The sequence below is a fragment of the Henckelia pumila genome, chromosome 3, assembly GCF_033568475.1.
Source record: "Henckelia pumila isolate YLH828 chromosome 3, ASM3356847v2, whole genome shotgun sequence".
NCBI classification, from domain to species: Eukaryota; Viridiplantae; Streptophyta; class Magnoliopsida; order Lamiales; family Gesneriaceae; genus Henckelia; species Henckelia pumila.
Genome location: NC_133122.1, coordinates 160,605,136 through 160,621,497, shown reverse-complemented (window position 1 = coordinate 160,621,497; position 16,362 = coordinate 160,605,136). Strand labels below are relative to the sequence as shown.

Below are 16,362 nucleotides of genomic sequence, written 5' to 3'. Positions count from 1 at the left end.
TACTGCTGGTTCTCTCTCATTCTCAGGTTAATATTATCATTTCTCTACTGTTGACCCCCGCAAAGACAATATTACCTTTTAATTAAAATCTGGTGTCCCTCTTTTACGGATCACCTAGAAAACTAGATCAAACAACTTCACGTAGCAGCTTGACGCATTAGAACTTCACAGGAGGTTAACCATCCCAATATTACACTCAATCATGCACACTTACCCAACATATTACTTTATGAATATTTTATAAAGTTTCATTAAACAAGAACTTCAAAATTTTGGATGCTTACTTTAAAAAAATATGAAGGAAAGAAGACGAAGAAAGAGAAAACGCGAAAACTAGAAATGGCAAGATTGAAATATTGTAAATAGAATAGGAAAGTTAATTGAAGACATTTTAATAAATAAAATAAAATAAAAATATTATTAATGGCATGGGAGAAACCATGTTTGGAGTGGAATAACACTGCACTAATAATAATAATAAATAAATAAATAAATAAAACTGAAGAACCTTATCAGCTCCGATCTGGAAAATGAATTAGGAGGAGAAAACTTCACGCATCGTTCTTCACTTCATCCGATCGCTTTAGCTTTCAGGTACTTTTATTTGATTTTTGTGATCTCATTTTCGGTTCTGATGCTTCAGGGAAATACTTTATAGAGGATGTGGAATTAGGTGTAATTGGGACTTGTGAAATCGTTGGTTTATTGGTTTAAACTTATTGAAGTTTAAAGATATTATGTCCGTTTATTATCGCGTTGTGTCAAAAGAATAATTAATTTCCAGATTACGAGTTTTGGTTTAAGTTTGATGATTGAATACAATGCTAGTCTGAGATCTTCAAGATTCTTAAACAGTGGCCTAAATTTCTGAACGAAAGTAATGAATTTCCTGTCTTTTGTTACTGAATGTTTGGGATTAGTCTACGAATAATTAATTAGTCAATTTATGTTATGGTATTTCTTGAAATAATTGAAATGAACTGTTTAAAGTAACTAGTTTAGTGGTTTCAGTTTAAGTGTTAAATCCCACCGAAAATCAGTCTTTGAAACTTTAGTTAAACTTTGGAAAACTTTTGATATAATATAATTGATTGATGGAAAATCTGTAGTTGTTTTGATGTAATTATCAAGTTTTAATAGTTAAATAAATTCTTAGTTTTGGGTCCAGGCAGGAGTAATGTTTTTGGAGTATGTGAATTGGGGCCTGAATGCGTATGTATACATTTAATGGCCAATTCTAAAATTTCAGAAATTTGTTTAATTGTGTTATTTCACTGCGTGGTTAGCTAAACAAGAATTACAGCACATATTTTAGTGTCAAATATTGAGACTAAGAGTGCTATAGGTTAGGGGCTGTTTATATTAAATTACCAATTAAAAACTAGTGGAAGTAACGAAGCTTGTGATCTAGAAAAGTTTGTAAATATTACTTTTAGTTTATGTTGTGATAATTATCTAATGGAATAACGTTGTTATAGATATTGCCTGATAAATGTGTTTCGAGCTTTGTGGTATTGTGAGTTTTTTTTTTCGGTTGTGTTTCAGTTCTATGGAGGTGGAGAAAGCTCGACCGAGGACGTTTGATGAGGTATCGATGGAGAGAAGCAAGAGTTTTGTGACTGCCTTACAGGTGATTCTCTTGCAATTGTGATAATAACTGTTTTCTCTCTAATTATATTTGGGTTTTGGCTGGAAAAATTGGATCAGATCTGGGAATAGATTGGTATATGATTGTGAAGATTTGTGCTTGACTTTAGTTTGACTTCATTTTGTCTTTTTCGCTTCGTAGTGGACAGAATGAGAGTAAATTTGAGTAATAGTTCTGTGTTTGGATTTGGCGTTGAGTTATGTAAATTACCTTGGTTGAGTTCGATTCAGTTCGATTCTTTTGGTCCCCGTATAGATAATCAATGATTATTTTGGTACAAAATTGCATGTCAGCGATGGGAAATCCGGAGTTATGTGATTTGGGAAGTGTGTACTGTTCTACATCGTGTTAGTTGATTTAGTTGACAATTTTGTTCAATTCTTTTTGGACCATACATTTTGTTCAATTTCGGTGATAGCAGTTGTGCTTTTTTATGATATTGGCTTTTTGTGTTTTTTATGCTGATGCATGGTTTCTATTCATTCCAATTTTCACAACTTTAGCATAGGGTTATTCATTGTTTATCATCATATCATGTCTCTGCAGGAACTCAAGAACCTTCGGCCTCAACTGCATTCCGCAGCAGAGTATTGCGAGAAGTCATATCTCCACAGTGAGCAGAAGCAAATGTAAGACTTCAGCAGAATTATCTCATGTGATCTTGCTCAACTCTGTTTTTTTGGAGGTCCTTCTGTGTTCGATTGGTTGTTTTTGGCACCCTTTTTTGACGGTAAATAATGGAGAAATGTGGTGCTCTTGTGATATTTAATGCGAGATTGTGTGTTTCATTGGATGTTCATGTATGAAAACTCTTTTGGACAATGATATTATTCATTTTGTCTTTCTCCTTTGATGGGAAAGAGAAGTAATGATACTTTGCCATGTGAATTTTCCTCTGTATTCTCTTGCTGTTTACAAGGGTGCTGGATAATTTGAAGGACTACGCTGTAAGAGCTCTTGTCAATGCTATTGACCACCTTGGTACTGTGGCTTACAAGTTAAGTGATGTTCTGGAGCAACAGACATTGGAGATCTCATCAATGGATCTGAAAGTTACATGCCTAAATCAGGTAGATTTTTCTATCGCCTTGGTGAAGATTTGCTAAAAGATGACCGAGAGGCTGAAATATGTTTTTCTTTTTAAGCAACTTCTAACATGCCAAACATACACGGATAAAGAAGGTCTTAGGCAGCAGCAGTTATTAGCTATCATTCCAAGGCATCACAAACATTACATTTTGCCTAGTAAGATGAATGGTTGCTTTGAATACTTTTTGCCTTTTATAAGATTCAAGTGCTTTGAGTCTCTCATCAAATTCTCTCTTTGTGATGCTAATCTAGACTCTGTCAGCAAGAAGGTGCACTTCAGCCCACAGATACAAACAGATCCTAGGCAACCTATGCAAGCAAGAGGTCGCCTTTATCCTTCAGGTGGTTGATTTCGAAAGTGTTTTAACTTGATTATATAGAGCTTGTAAATAATGTTATGTTTTCAAATTGCCTAGGTGCTTCTGCTGCAACTACTCTCTCTTGGCATCTAGCATCAGAAACCAAGTCAACCTTGAAAGGCTTTCCACGTGGCATTATGAGGTTAGTCCTTGATGTTTTTTGTCCTAGGTTTGACTAAATGAAAATTTCTCCTATCCTTTCCTGAAATTGATCCAGCACGAAGGATTTTAAATATTTTCCTACCCTTGTTGCAGCACTGAGGACTCAAAAACGAGTGGAAACACATCTAGTGCATTCAACTTATCGGGTACACATAAACCATACTTTTAGTTATGCTGTGGATCTGGGTATAAGAAGAGAAATTTTAACCTTTTAGTACTGGTTTTGTGAAACTTGTTCCCTGTAAAATAGATACTGATGACAAAGCGTGGTTGAAATCCATGTCGGCTTCAACTGTGGCTATGCAAACACTGGGGGTTACACGACGGGTAATGTCAAATTTCTATAGAAGTCATTCTTGATTTCTTTCTTCATTCAATGTTAATTCATCTGAATAATGGTAAATAATGAACTTCAATGTTTCAAGTTTAGCTTTTCTCTGATTTTGTCAAAAACTGTGAAACCAATGGAAGAAATTTCTTTTGCAGGAGTCCTTGGAGGGCTCCAAACCTATGACTCCATATAGATCCTTTGACATTCCAAGGGAGAATTTACGCCCACGTGCACCTGGTCGTAGCAAGAGCGTGCTTTCATCTTTCTTTGCCAGGCCAAAGACCCAACAAAAGTTGAAGACCAATGCATGAATTCTAGAATAGTATGACATTCACCGCATATTTTCACCATGGTTTAAATTTGTTCATATTCAACGTGCTGCTCTGTCATTTATTTGTCAAAAATTAATTAATATTTGTTATTTGTGGATTAATCAATAAATTATGAATTGAAATATGTTGGAGGATTCTGTTGAGCAGAATATAACGTTACTTAATTCTCCACGCCATATTTTGCTCGTCTACACCTCCAAATCTCCAATGATTGTTTAAAAAGTTAGTTAAAAAATGTAACCCACTACAAAGTCAAAAAAACCTAACATGGTTCAAGAAAAAGAACTATCAGAAAAGGAGTTAAAATTCCTAATTTGAGAGACAAACCATTCGTCAAGAAGATTCAACGCGTAAAGCTGCTGGCCGCATGAGCCCTTATTTTTTTTTTAATTTTTTTTTCTTTTGCTTATATTTATATACAAGTTTTTTACATAAAAATTTTCGTTACTTTTTAATTATATAAATTTATTACATTATTAAAAAATATATTTTATATATCTTTTTTGGTTTAATAATTTTGATGATTTTTAAATTTATTAAATTATTAAAAATTAACATATATTATTAATATATTATATAAGTTAAAATGATATTATAAATATATGTTTAGTTAAATATATAAGTGAAAAATTATAAAGGAAAAATTGCATTTTTGGTCCTGTAGGTTTTTCACTTTGCGATTTTGGTCCTCTATATTTTCATGTTTTAGTTTTAGTCCGCTATCTTTATTTTTTTGGCGATTTTAGTCATTTTTCCGATGTGACGCTGATGTGGCACCATTGCAGTGCTGATGTGGAGCTGAAGTGTATAGTGTCACGTAATCATTTTTGAAAAAAAAGACTGAAATTGACAAAAATCGAAACATGCAGGACAAACTGAAATATGAAAACATAGAGGACCGAAATCGCAAAGTGACAAACATACAAGACCAAAAATACAGTTTTTCTGATTATAAATAAAGGTAGAAAATTAAAATGGGAGAATAACATATGATGGGATAGTGAGGCCTATACAAAATTATGTTTTTGGGTTTTATGATCGGAGATGAAAGATATAAAAAATAGTGGGTTTTAAACTTCTGACGTGGCAATGAATGCGGCAAAAATGAATCTATTTTTGGGATTTTATGACTGGAGATGCCCTTATTGCAGCTTTGACATCACACGGTTAGCCATGCCAACACAAAAACAATTTTAATTGTATACTTAAAAATATTTTCAAAAACTTTTCTCACAACTGAGCTGAGTTACCAGCTCAATTGCTAAATTTTGCTTAACAGAAATTTTTCTTGTGAGAACTGATCTGGTCAGACAGAAAATGAGTAAAGAGCACGAGATTTTTTATGGAAGTTAGAAGTCAAAGCTTTCATGTCTCTACTTGTTCTGTTTGCAGAAGGATTTTCACTAGAAGAATTTGATTTATACAATACTTTGCGCAAATCCAATCCAATCAACCTTTTACTGGAACTCCTAGCAACACTATCTCAAATCAAAAAAATTTCTGATAGAGTTACAAACAAACAAAAATGCTAAATATGATCTTCGAAGCTTGAGAGAGTATCACATTGATCACTGAAATTGATCTGATAAAACAATAAATGTATGATAGCAGCTCGAATGTTTGATATGGTTCTTTGCTTTGAATGAAGAATGTGAAAGATTTGAGAACACTTACTTGTATGCTCGATTGATGATTCAGAAGTTTCAAGAGAGACTGCAAAACCTACTCTTCGAGTATTTATAGGAGAGAATTTCCAACGTTATAAAATCTAGCCGGTGCATATTTGTTCAAAAAATAGTCGAAAATTAAGCAGAATGCGACATTGTCTTTGTCTTCTTTTCAAATATATTACTGATTGTGTAGGGCATTTGGAATATGGATAGATATGGAAATAACGTCTTTATTTTCTTTGTCTTTTCTCCAACAACCTAGATTAATCTTGAATTGGAAGTGCAAGTTGTTCGGATGAGAGATTGATCTGGTATTCTGGTCTGGACTATTGAACTGGCCGGTCTGACACATGAACTGGTATGATCGATAACGAAGATTGATCTGGGAAGGCCATACTAGTTTTTCTTTAGACAAAACTTGGTCCAATTAAAAATACTAATCCGATAAGAGATTCATTATCATCTTAGTCTTTGTTGAGATCGATTACTAGGATTGTTTATGAAATTTATCGATTAAGTCCTTGGTTTTGTTCAACGTTCCCAACTGATTTGCTTAAGGAATTTTTATCTTGTTCGAGTAATTTGCTTTATAGAATTGTTATCACCAAAATTTAGATATTACTTTATCAGTTTTCCCTCTTTTGGTGATGTCAAAACTCACAAAACCAATTACCAATGATAAGATTTTGTTTGAACTTGTTCGAACTGATCTGATGAGAAATAAAAATCTCATAGATAAATTGTAAACTGAACTGATAATATAGAATAATAACAAGAGTTATGTTTTGTCATGATCAAATTATATATTCTATAAGGATTATGAGATGAGTAGCTTGGTACACTTCCACCATGTTCTTTACTGCTTCAAGGTCCTCTCCCACCCCTTTCTTGACTGTTAGGTCTTCTTGATGGTGAGGTAGTCCTTCTGACTGGTGTAGATACGTTTTAACCCTTTTTGACATCATCGGAGTGTTGGAGGAAATCCGTAATTTCGGTAAGTTGAGGGCCAAAGATGGGCTGCATGGACTAGATGTAGTAGCCCAATTCTTAATTAAGATAATCAACTATCTAATCATGTTTAAATGGTCAAAACATGTTCAAGGGTTCCTCGTTTGGATTTATGGAGTTGAAAATTGGATTCAAAACGTTCAAAAAATGATTGGGAAGACCCCCAAGACCCCGAGTAGATTGGAAGATCCGAACTTGAAGGAAGAAAGGATCAATGGATCCGAAGTGTTTGGAGGCAATATACAAGATCAGAGGCACCGAGCAGTTGGGACGTTCCGAACTACAGATCAGAAGGTCTGATCTCCTTTGGATAAGAAAGTATGGGCTTTCTGATTAGTGATTTGACTCAATGAAGTTCGGAAGGTCCGAACTCTTCAAGTACAGATAGTTGTCCAATCACAAGACACACGTTCGGTGGAGAGAGTTAGTAAGCTCCAAAGTCACGATCGGACGTTCCGAACTCCAATCGGAAGCTCTGAAGCAAGGATCAGAAGATTCTAACTTTTCCTATAATAGTTGTGCCTAGAGTTTGAGGCCTTATCTATCAAAAAGCTAATGACAGACGCATGTATAAGTCTAAATTCTGATTAACTTCTGTGAGTAGCTATTAGTCTAGTTAAGGCTTTTAGTATGCAAAGAGTGATATGATGATTACTTTCTTTTAGACTTGGACTTAAGTACCCGAGTTACTAGGTTGATTGAGTTGCTTGAGTTGAGGTACAGACGTACTATCCGAGATATCCTTTTTTGAGTATGCATGTTCTATGTTTACATGTTAATATGGCATGTTTTATGTGCATGTATTATGTCATGATTATTATGCTGCATACATTATCATGGCCTGAATATAACCCATAGCGGGGTCGCTCAACCACTAGTTCTTGGGTGGATGGTTGGAACCATTGGTTGCGGGATCAGGACACCGATATCCACAATTTTATTCTGGTGTGTGAGACACCTCCAGATATGATGATCCAGTGTGCTACATATCATGATGCCACATGATTGAGAAAGAGTTTTACCGTGATAGGTTTGCGGTACTCGTTCATTTGCATTAGCATTCATAGCATGCGTATACTCATACTTTCGTAATGGTCATTGTTATCACTCACGGCCTAGGTTTTTTGTTGGAAACCCCATTCCACAAGGTAGGACTTAGGTTGGACGGACCAAGAAGTAGCGGTCATTGAGGTTGCAATAGTTTTTTGGTTGGTGTTTGTTTCCTTTATCAGGTCTCTTGAGGGTATTTTTAGTATTAATTCGATGGGGTTGTAAAAGCAATGTTTCACTGTTGGTTTTAGCGCCAGTTGTATTCTGTCGGTTGGTTTTTTGTAAGATTTGATTTCCGTTGTTTTAATGACTATTGTGTTTTAAGTTTTAATGGCATGCCTAAGAATTTTTAGTAGGTGATCTGAGAGCGGGACGTCACTATATTTACGGTATTAAAGCATGCATGCATGAGATTTTGGGATTTAGGAAAACATTCTTGATTTTAATATCTGTTACCTTTTTTAGAGATGATAAATATTGGCGATGAGAGTCACGAGAGCGTTGGTGGACGTTGGGGTGATGAAGACAATCGTGAGCTCCATCGTCACTATCGTGATGGACGTCGCCGCTTCGACATGAACAAGTTTGTGCTGATGGGGCCTAAGCCATTGGTTGGAGGCGAGACTCCAGAGGATGCAGAGAATTGTTTAGAGCAGATGGAGAGTTGTTTTCATGTATTCCATTGTACTGAGGAGCAGCGCATGGTGTCCGTCAACTTATTTTTTGAAGGACATACTCGCAAATGGTGGAAATTTGCGTCCGCACCCATGTTTTACGACCTTGGTGCAGCTACTTGGGAAGCGTTCCATGCTGCATTTTTGAAGCTGTACTTTCCTCTTGCACTCCACCGTGCCAAGACAATTGAACTCTTGAATTTGAAGCAGGGCAGTTTGATTTTTTATGAGTATTAACAGAAGTTCTTCGAGTTGCTGCCTTTTTTCCCGCATATCTATGCTAGTTCGGAGGCCTAGTATGATCACTTCCTCCAGGGCCTCAATCTGGAGATTTTCGATTGAGTTTTTGTATGCGATGATCCGACATGGTATGAGGGGTTGGTGAATCTATTTCGACAGTCAATTAATAGTCTCCAGCGCAACAGGTACATTTAGTCTTCTCGTCCATCTAGTACTTTGGGACCCAGGACCCAATCTTTCAAGAAGTTTTCTGCATCTTCTTCTTCCTCTGTTTCTGGAGGTTTCTTCCATTTTGGGAAGAAGAAGGACAGTGCGAGCATTGTGGAGGTTGACATTCGTTCGAAAAGTTCCAATAAGGTGGAAGGAGCTTTTTCCGTTGTGGAGAGGTTGGCAATATGAAGAGGGATTGTTCGCAGTAAGTTGGAAGATCAACGTCTGGTTCTGGTTCTCAGGCTTCAGTACCACAGTGGCCACAGGGGCAGTTGATGGGGAGCACTAGTCTGAGAACTCGTGTTCTAGGACAAGTTTTTGCACTGGGTCAGAATCAGGCTCAGGCTCAGGCTTAGGAGGAGAACGAGAGGGTCATCGTACAATCTACCCCTACCGACCATTCAGATTTGGCCAAATGTATAGTGATGGGTTTTTATTTAGCATTCGAGGGTTTTGAGTTGGCAACAAATCTTGTGTTTTTAGTGATGGAGGATTTCAATTGTGTTTTTGGTAATGATCTTTTGACTTCATATCAAGATACTGTGGACTGCTACCAGAATATTGTTCAGTTTCGTCTGTTGAGGGCGATAGTTGGTTTTTCCACGGTGAGGGAGTGCGACCCCCTATGTCTTATGTATCAGCTCTGAGAGCTAGTCGAGCTTTGGAGGCGGGCGGGGAAGGCTACCTTATCTATTCGATTGACACGTCCACATAGAGTAGGGCTCTTGAGGAGTTACCCATTGTTTGTGAGTACCTAGTTGTTTTCCCTGATGAGATCCCAGGTTTCTCTCCAGTCAGAGAGGTTGAGTTCGGGATTTAGCTTGTGCCGGGGACAACTTCGATTTCTCGTGCACCTTATCGTCTGGCGGTGTTAGAGATGGGGGAGTTTCAATAGGAGTTGCAAGACTTGTTAGACAAGGGTTACATTCGCCCGAGCATTTTGCCTTGGGGAGCGCATGTGTTATTCTTCAAGAAAAAGATGGTTCCATGCATCTCTTTATTGATTACAGACAGTTGAACCAAATGACGATCAAGAATAATTATCATTTACCGCACATTGAAGATCTGTTCGATCAGCTCTAGGGTAATTCAGTGTATTCCAAGATTGAATTGAGGTCAGATTATCATTAGTTGCGAGTCCGATTTCTCGAAGACTGTGTTTTTTACTAGGTATGGTCATTATGAGTTCGTACTGATGCCTTTTGGTTTGACGAACGCACCTGTAGTCTTCATGGATTTGATGAACATGGTTTTTGGGATTATTTGATAAGTATGTCGTGGTGTTTATTGACGATATTTTGGTATATTTGCTTAGTGTTTATGAGCATGCGCAACACTTGAGGGTTGTAATGTAGATTCCTCGTGAGAAGCAGATATATGCCAAGTTCGGCAAGTGAGAGTTTCAGATTGACATAGTGGTGCTTCTTGGTAATGTCATTTCTCGGGATGGTGTATCAGTGGATCCGAGTAAGACAGAGGCTATTCTGAATTGTTCGTGTCTGAGATTGCTTTAGAAATTCTTAGTTTCTTGTGCTTAACAGGGTATTATTAGCGGTTCATTGAGAATTTCTCACAAATTTCTAGACTATTGACGCAGTTGATAAGGAAAGATGTTCCTTTTTTTTTGGTCGACTGAGTGTGAGCAGAGCTTCATCGAGTTGTGAAGACGCCTAAATACTGTGCCTGTACTTGCTTTGCCATCTGGTTCTGGACGTTATCTAGTTTTACCAATTTCACATAACTGTTTTCCAAGAGTTGGGACAGACGGAAGGTCATGGACGCTGTGCATGAAATATTATTTGCCTAAATTTTCTCATCATCGTCCACACTTTCATTTCTTTCATGACTTCGACACAACACCTAAACTAAAGACATCAATATTTTTATTAGACTATTTCCTAAAAAAAATTAAATAACACCAAAGCTTAACAAACTTTAAAAATAATCCCCCCAAACTTCTAAATGTGCATTGTCCTCAATGTACTTGAATCTATGAAAACAAGGAAACACACATACCTTGGGAGAAGACCGTCAGTATTCATCGCCATCTTCATCCTATTTTGTATCTTAGGCTGGTGGGTCTGTGATATGAATCTTGATGTGTAAGATTAGCAAACACGATTACAATTTGAATCGCACCCTCTAATCAATAAACAAAAGACCCAAAGTTTTGCCCAATCTTTGAAACAAGTAAAATTGATAGAGTTTTGGATTTCCACCTTTAATTGACGGTACGATTAACAACAGAAACCACAACAATTGAAACCAAAGAAAACCTTCAGATAACTTGTATTTGACAATCTCCAGTGAGAAACAATCGACAAACACTTCCAGGTAATTAAACTGAAAAAAGTTTGATTTGAAGAGCAAAGCAAAACTTTGAATAAAATTCTTGAGAGAATTTCAATAATTTTTGTATAAACTGAATCTGAATTCTATATAATAATGACTGTTTTTGTTGTATTTATAATACAACTACAAATAATAAAAGATATCGCGAAATAACTAAAAAATATATCTAAAGATATGATAATATCTTCCTAAAAGTTTCCTAGTAGGAATAAAAGACTCAAAATAAGAAAATAATGCCAAAAATATCAAAAGTCTCGCACACACACAAACATGCCGAACTGTGTGTAAAACTCCGAGGCGCGGGCGCACTAGACTGTCGCCCGGGCGCGCATGGCTCTCTGGATTGATGCGCGGGCATGCGTGGAAGTGGCACGGGCGCGCATGAAGTTCTGCCCCAAAGTCTTCAAATCCGCAAGGACGCGCGGGCGCGCGTAGAACAAGGAGCGGACATGCATACGTCACTGTCCATGACACTTATTTTTGTGTTTTCTTTGACATTTCCTCCACTTTCTGAACTACTTTGGACTTCAATGGTATTGTAACATCCTTCAAAGTGATCTTCAAGTACTCCAACTTGATTTCCATGAATTCCAAACCCTTCAACTCTCGAAAGTAAATCATGGAGCAAATCTCCAAACAATATGAATCTTTGAGCGTCTCCTAGATTCATATCAGAATTCCCTTCTTCAAAAAGATTTGTCCTCAAATTTTGCCCCTTGTCTACAATACCCAAGCAAGACTTAGAAACTTTAAACTTATTTCTCATAAGCAATAATATACGTTTCACACTCAAAACCATATCAAAACTCACAAAATATCTCATGCACAAAGTAAACACATCAACATCAGTAGCATGCAAAAACATGATTAATATTCCATTAAGCAATACATACAATAAATTCCTCCCCTTCTTAGACCTATTTAAAACCATCACAAAATTCATAGTTAAATATAACCATTGTTTCCTAGGAATAAGAATTAATTCACATGCAATATGCCACTCACAACTCCACTCAATAAATCTTTTCATGTGCAACCACAACAAATATTCATGCAACTTATTCATCAACTTTATTCTACATGCTACCACAACAAGTAACTTATTCAATGACGAAGATGGAATAAAAGTTCTATTCGTCTTAAACAAATACTTATTGCTCACATAGAATTTCTCAAGAGTTTCATGCAAACATAACTCAAACACATCTTTCAAACCATTATCCAATGCATATAACTCATTAACATTCTCAATCCATAAAAACTTTGTAACCAAAATAGATAAGAACTCATACCTTTGTGATAGTGTAGTAACTACCACATTTTTCTCACCTCGTTGGTACTTAATCAACTCTTCACCAACAACCCTAAGTTCTTGAAAATTCTGACCATCCACAAGTAAAGAAAATTTTCTTGTACACAACACATTATCATTCAAACTTTCACACAAACTCTCATCTCTTTGTGTCGACACCACAAGAATAAAATATTCGACATGCCCATTCAAAATTTTGATATATACTAAGATATAATCAAAGTATAACAAAATAAATTTACCTCTAGAAGCATGCAAAATATATCCCATCAATCTCATGAAAGTACTACGCACATTAGCTAACCCAAAAGTCATCACTTACCAATCAAAAAAATAGGACTTACCACATATGCTACTCATGCACAATTGACTCACATCGACACAAACTAACTCATCAAATCTTTTAGTATACACAAACTTAAGAGAATTAATTGAAAGAGTGGGTGCCCGGTGAGCCAACTTGTGGCTAAGGGCTTTGATGACTCTTTGTATAAACAATCTTTTGTTTAATATAATTTACACTTTTATTAATGGCAATGACTTTATCTTTCTTCATATTGTTATATTGTGATATACTATTGTTGTTTTGATAAAGACCTTGAATATACTATAGTGTATGTAAGATGTGGTAGTACATGGAGATGACTATCATGAAACACATCTTATAGTCACTGTATATTCTAAATAGTTCCTAGTCGATTGAGCCGTCCGTTAATAAGGATAAGGATCGCTCGAGATTGAGACTAGCATTTGCGATGCAGAGTACCACGTTTCATTGGTATGGAACATAGAGATGTTCAAAGCATGCAAATGGATATTCATACGATGAATGATCGAACTACCCTATCCGGACTTTCCAATTGGTTATCACTTATCGAGTGGATGAAGTCCGCGGTTTTGGTTGTACACCATTAGTCCTTACTACTTGAAACATCATTGAGACTCTATATGCTAGTACTGTGCTTTGACTCATTTACCGACTCTATTGGGGTCATCAGGTGTCGGGATTGGGTACAGTTACGACACATATAGGAGTCGATGCTTTGTTGTCAAGGATTCACCACATACTTGCGAGTGTGGATATCCTATGCAATCTGAGGAGATATTAGTGTGACGAATCTCTGGCCAGAGTACATGATGTGTTTTAAGAAATGGTTTCTTAGTAGCACATGCGATGTCACTATTTGATCTTCAAGATGTATTGCATAGTTATCGAATCTCGAACGACTCTCGATTTACCAATGGTTGTTGATTCGATCGGGATATATGGATGAAGGGACCGTACTGTACGCTAATCAAAATCTATTGGTTCTTGCAGGCACTATCAGTGATACCTAGGGAATCATGGGGCGATGTTGCTAGGCGCTCTTACCATGATTCGATGGGCAAGTCGGAAATTGTTGTTCCGAGTCACAAGGAGTTGTGAGCCCACGGCTAGCTGTATCCCTGAACCATTGAGGGTCACACAGAGTAATGGATTTTTAATCCCCGTTGAGATAGTTAAATTTAAAGAGTTAAATTTAATGAACAAAGAAGTTGGACTTCTTATTTAAGAGTAGAGGAGTAAGATTTCCTAAAATGACATAGGGATGGGCATTTTTGGAAACCACTGAATTCGGATTCAAAAAATTTATCTTGACTCTAAAAGATGCAGAAATAGTTTCTGTGAACATTGGTGAAATTGGTTTATCAATCTGAGTCACGATGAATTTTATATTAATTTCTGAACATGCGGGCTTTGCTTGTCAGGCTTGAACTTATGACTAATGGGCCCTAAACTGTTAGCAGCCCACATTATAAATAAGTTATTGTAGTACAGAAATTACACAATAGAGGTCACAAAATATTTTCAAAACCCTAGCTGTGTTTTCTCTAAGTGGCCGCCCCCCTCCCTCTCTGCTCGGGAAAATCCAGCCTGTGAATTTTGAATTTGCAGTCTGGTTTAACGGATCAAATTCGTTAATTCTCTTCGTAGAAACTTCTGATAGATTTTCTAGTGCAATCTATCAGAGGGATTAAATCTCTGTTCGTGGACCTGATTGAAGAACAGTTCGTCCATCAGTTCCTAGGATATACAACAAGAGCAGAGTAATATGTTGGTGTCCATAATCTCGATTCGAGATTGGAGGTAAAAATTTATAATTTTTATTTAATTTTTACACACAATTTAATCGTAAAGTTTTGATACCCATGATATGGAATCGTTCCATATAAAATTTTTAAACTTCCGCTGCACCGGGTATCAATTCTGATTGATCTGATTGCCATTTTCCAACAGTGGTATCAGATCCAGGTTGCTCAGATCAAGCGATTAAATTAATCGATTGTACAAAAATTTTTAAGCCTCGGTTTTTGAAACAAAATAAATTTTTTAAAATAAAATTTTTTTTTTTCGGGCAAAACACGGGCAGCGATGGTCGCTGCCCAGCGCAGCACACGGCGCTGCCCAGGGCAGCGATCGTCGCTGCCCTAGGGGCAGCGACGGGCTGCCCGGCCCGAGCCCCTTTGGGGCGCGGGCGGCCCGGGAACGTCCCGGGCGGCCCGGGAAAAAATTAATTTTTTATTTTAAATTAAAATTTTAATATGTTAAAATTCTATTTTGGTCCGATCGAAAATTGTTTTGATTGGTCCACGAGGCGTCGGATCGAATTGTTCGAGTCCGAAAATTTTAAAATTGATTTTTGGATAAATTTGAATTTTTGGAAAATTTATAGATTTTATCCGTTAAATCAGATTTTATGAAATTAATTATTTTTGATACAATTGATGATAAGATATGATCTTATGGAAATATTGAGTAAAATATGATTTTATGTATAAAATTGGATTTTATATGTAAAATATGATTTTATTTGATAAAAAGATAAAATATGATTTTGTATGTAAAATAAGATTTTATATATGGAATATGATTTTATCCTTTTAATTTAAATTGTCATTGCATGTTATCCAATAAATTAATTTTGAATTAAATATTATTGGATAAGGATGATCGATTGCCATGACCAATTTTGTAGGTGTATGTTAGGAATTTACATTTGTTTTTATTGTTGTTGGATTTATTAATGGGCCTGGTTTATGACCCAATATGAATTGTCATATGTAATAAAAGTGGGCCTGGTTTATGGCCCGTTCCCACCCCTTGAAATGTATCCCCTACTTGTCATGGTTATTTATTGTAAATAAATTAGACTTAGTGGGAGATGAAGATTTGAAGACGTAGGTGGGCCCAGCAGACAATAAAGACTGAAGAAATGTAAATTGGAAGCTCAATGTAATAGGATTGCATTGCATACCTGCATATTACCTAGGATTGGACTTAGACTCGTGATTGGCAACCACAGGTCGATTAGAAATGGAATCGATCATCCTATATAATATATGATATTATAGTTGTCTGCATGTTTTAGACAAAATTGTATGAATCCCGCAAGCATATAAATTTTAAAATGATGAGACAAATTTTCAAAATTAAAATCCCTCATTTTAAATATGATTTAAAATTGATATCAAAATAAATAAAGGAAATTTAAATATTGTTTAAATGTTCCTACCTTCCATCAGCGATCAATGGTTGGCTGATATTATTCGGGACCATAGTTTGTCAATTGGACTCCATGTTCCCACTAAGGAAAACAGTTTTCCGTTTTCACTAGAGGGTAGTGAAATCGTTAAAATAGTGGGAATGAGATTCATAAAATAAATTTCGCCTATTTTATGTCTTAGTAAATTAATTAAACAATCACTGATAATTGTCTGTTTCTTTTCAGTATTTCATAAAGATGAATTCGCGTAATCCACTATTCTCTATCCTCGAACAAAATAAACTGACTGGCGCAAACTATACGGAATGGTTCCGTAAGTTGAAGATTGTCTTGACTTCGGAGAAGATGCTCTACGTGTTAGAAAAATCTCCTCCGAAGGA

The 16,362-nt window shown here is 36.2% G+C and overlaps 1 protein-coding gene across 1 annotated transcript; it reads left to right on the top strand.

Moving 5' to 3' along the window:
• The first annotated feature begins 453 nt into the window (after nucleotides 1-453).
• Nucleotides 454-4,075, top strand: LOC140891148 (protein ABIL1-like). The gene is made up of 10 exons (XM_073299479.1): nucleotides 454-594; nucleotides 1,546-1,630; nucleotides 2,195-2,277; nucleotides 2,568-2,718; nucleotides 2,794-2,893; nucleotides 2,990-3,079; nucleotides 3,154-3,238; nucleotides 3,352-3,404; nucleotides 3,509-3,585; nucleotides 3,745-4,075. The coding sequence occupies exons 2-10, from the start codon at nucleotides 1,550-1,552 to the stop codon at nucleotides 3,898-3,900; spliced, it is 876 nt and encodes a 291-aa protein (XP_073155580.1). The 5' UTR covers nucleotides 454-594; nucleotides 1,546-1,549; the 3' UTR covers nucleotides 3,901-4,075.
• Nucleotides 4,076-16,362: the final 12,287 nt, after the last annotated feature.

Bases quoted from the DNA above. Each gene is read 5' to 3' on its own strand.
- LOC140891148 (XM_073299479.1), top strand. From the start codon at position 1,550: ATGGAGGTGGAGAAAGCTCGACCGAGGACGTTTGATGAGGTATCGATG. The intron at 1,631-2,194 runs GTGATTCTCTTG...ATGTCTCTGCAG, and splicing joins GTTTTGTGACTGCCTTACAG to GAACTCAAGAACCTTCGGCC. The intron at 3,239-3,351 runs GTTAGTCCTTGA...CCCTTGTTGCAG, and splicing joins TTTCCACGTGGCATTATGAG to CACTGAGGACTCAAAAACGA.